The sequence below is a fragment of the Ogataea philodendri genome, assembly GCF_020536065.1.
Source record: "Ogataea philodendri strain CBS6075 chromosome Unknown scaffold186, whole genome shotgun sequence".
NCBI lineage: Eukaryota > Fungi > Ascomycota > Pichiomycetes > Pichiales > Pichiaceae > Ogataea > Ogataea philodendri.
In genome coordinates, this window is record NW_025764046.1 from 1 (window position 1) to 361 (window position 361).

The following is a 361-nucleotide window of genomic DNA, read 5'->3' on the forward strand; positions in this document are numbered from 1 at the left end:
ATTACATCACGCAGTGCAACTAATTAACTATAGATGAAGGGCAATGGTAATTGCTACTAGGACTTTGCGTGGTGAGGCCTTGAAGAAGCTGGCGCAATGCGTAGGCTCTTCGAATGTGCACACTGATACTACCAAAAATGATATGAATGACGCTGATGACACTTTGGAGATGATCATTAAGGCACTGCCAATTTACTACTCTACATCTCCTGCAAAGCTGTATACCATCCCATTAAATATGAATGAGTGGGAAATCATCGTTGGTATATGTGCCTCTGTTCCGGATTCACTATCGAGGACTCTTGAAATCTTGGAGAACACAGTGGCACCATACTTCTTGCATTCACCAAGGCAACGTATC

The 361-nt window shown here is 42.9% G+C and overlaps 1 protein-coding gene across 1 annotated transcript; it reads left to right on the forward strand.

Moving 5' to 3' along the window:
- Positions 1-43: 43 nt before the first annotated feature.
- OGAPHI_004545 (uncharacterized protein) lies at positions 44-361 on the forward strand (the record flags this gene model as incomplete). Its single annotated transcript, XM_046205635.1, has 1 exon — positions 44-361. A coding segment is annotated over one exon (318 nt), but the record flags the coding sequence as incomplete, so codon positions are not given.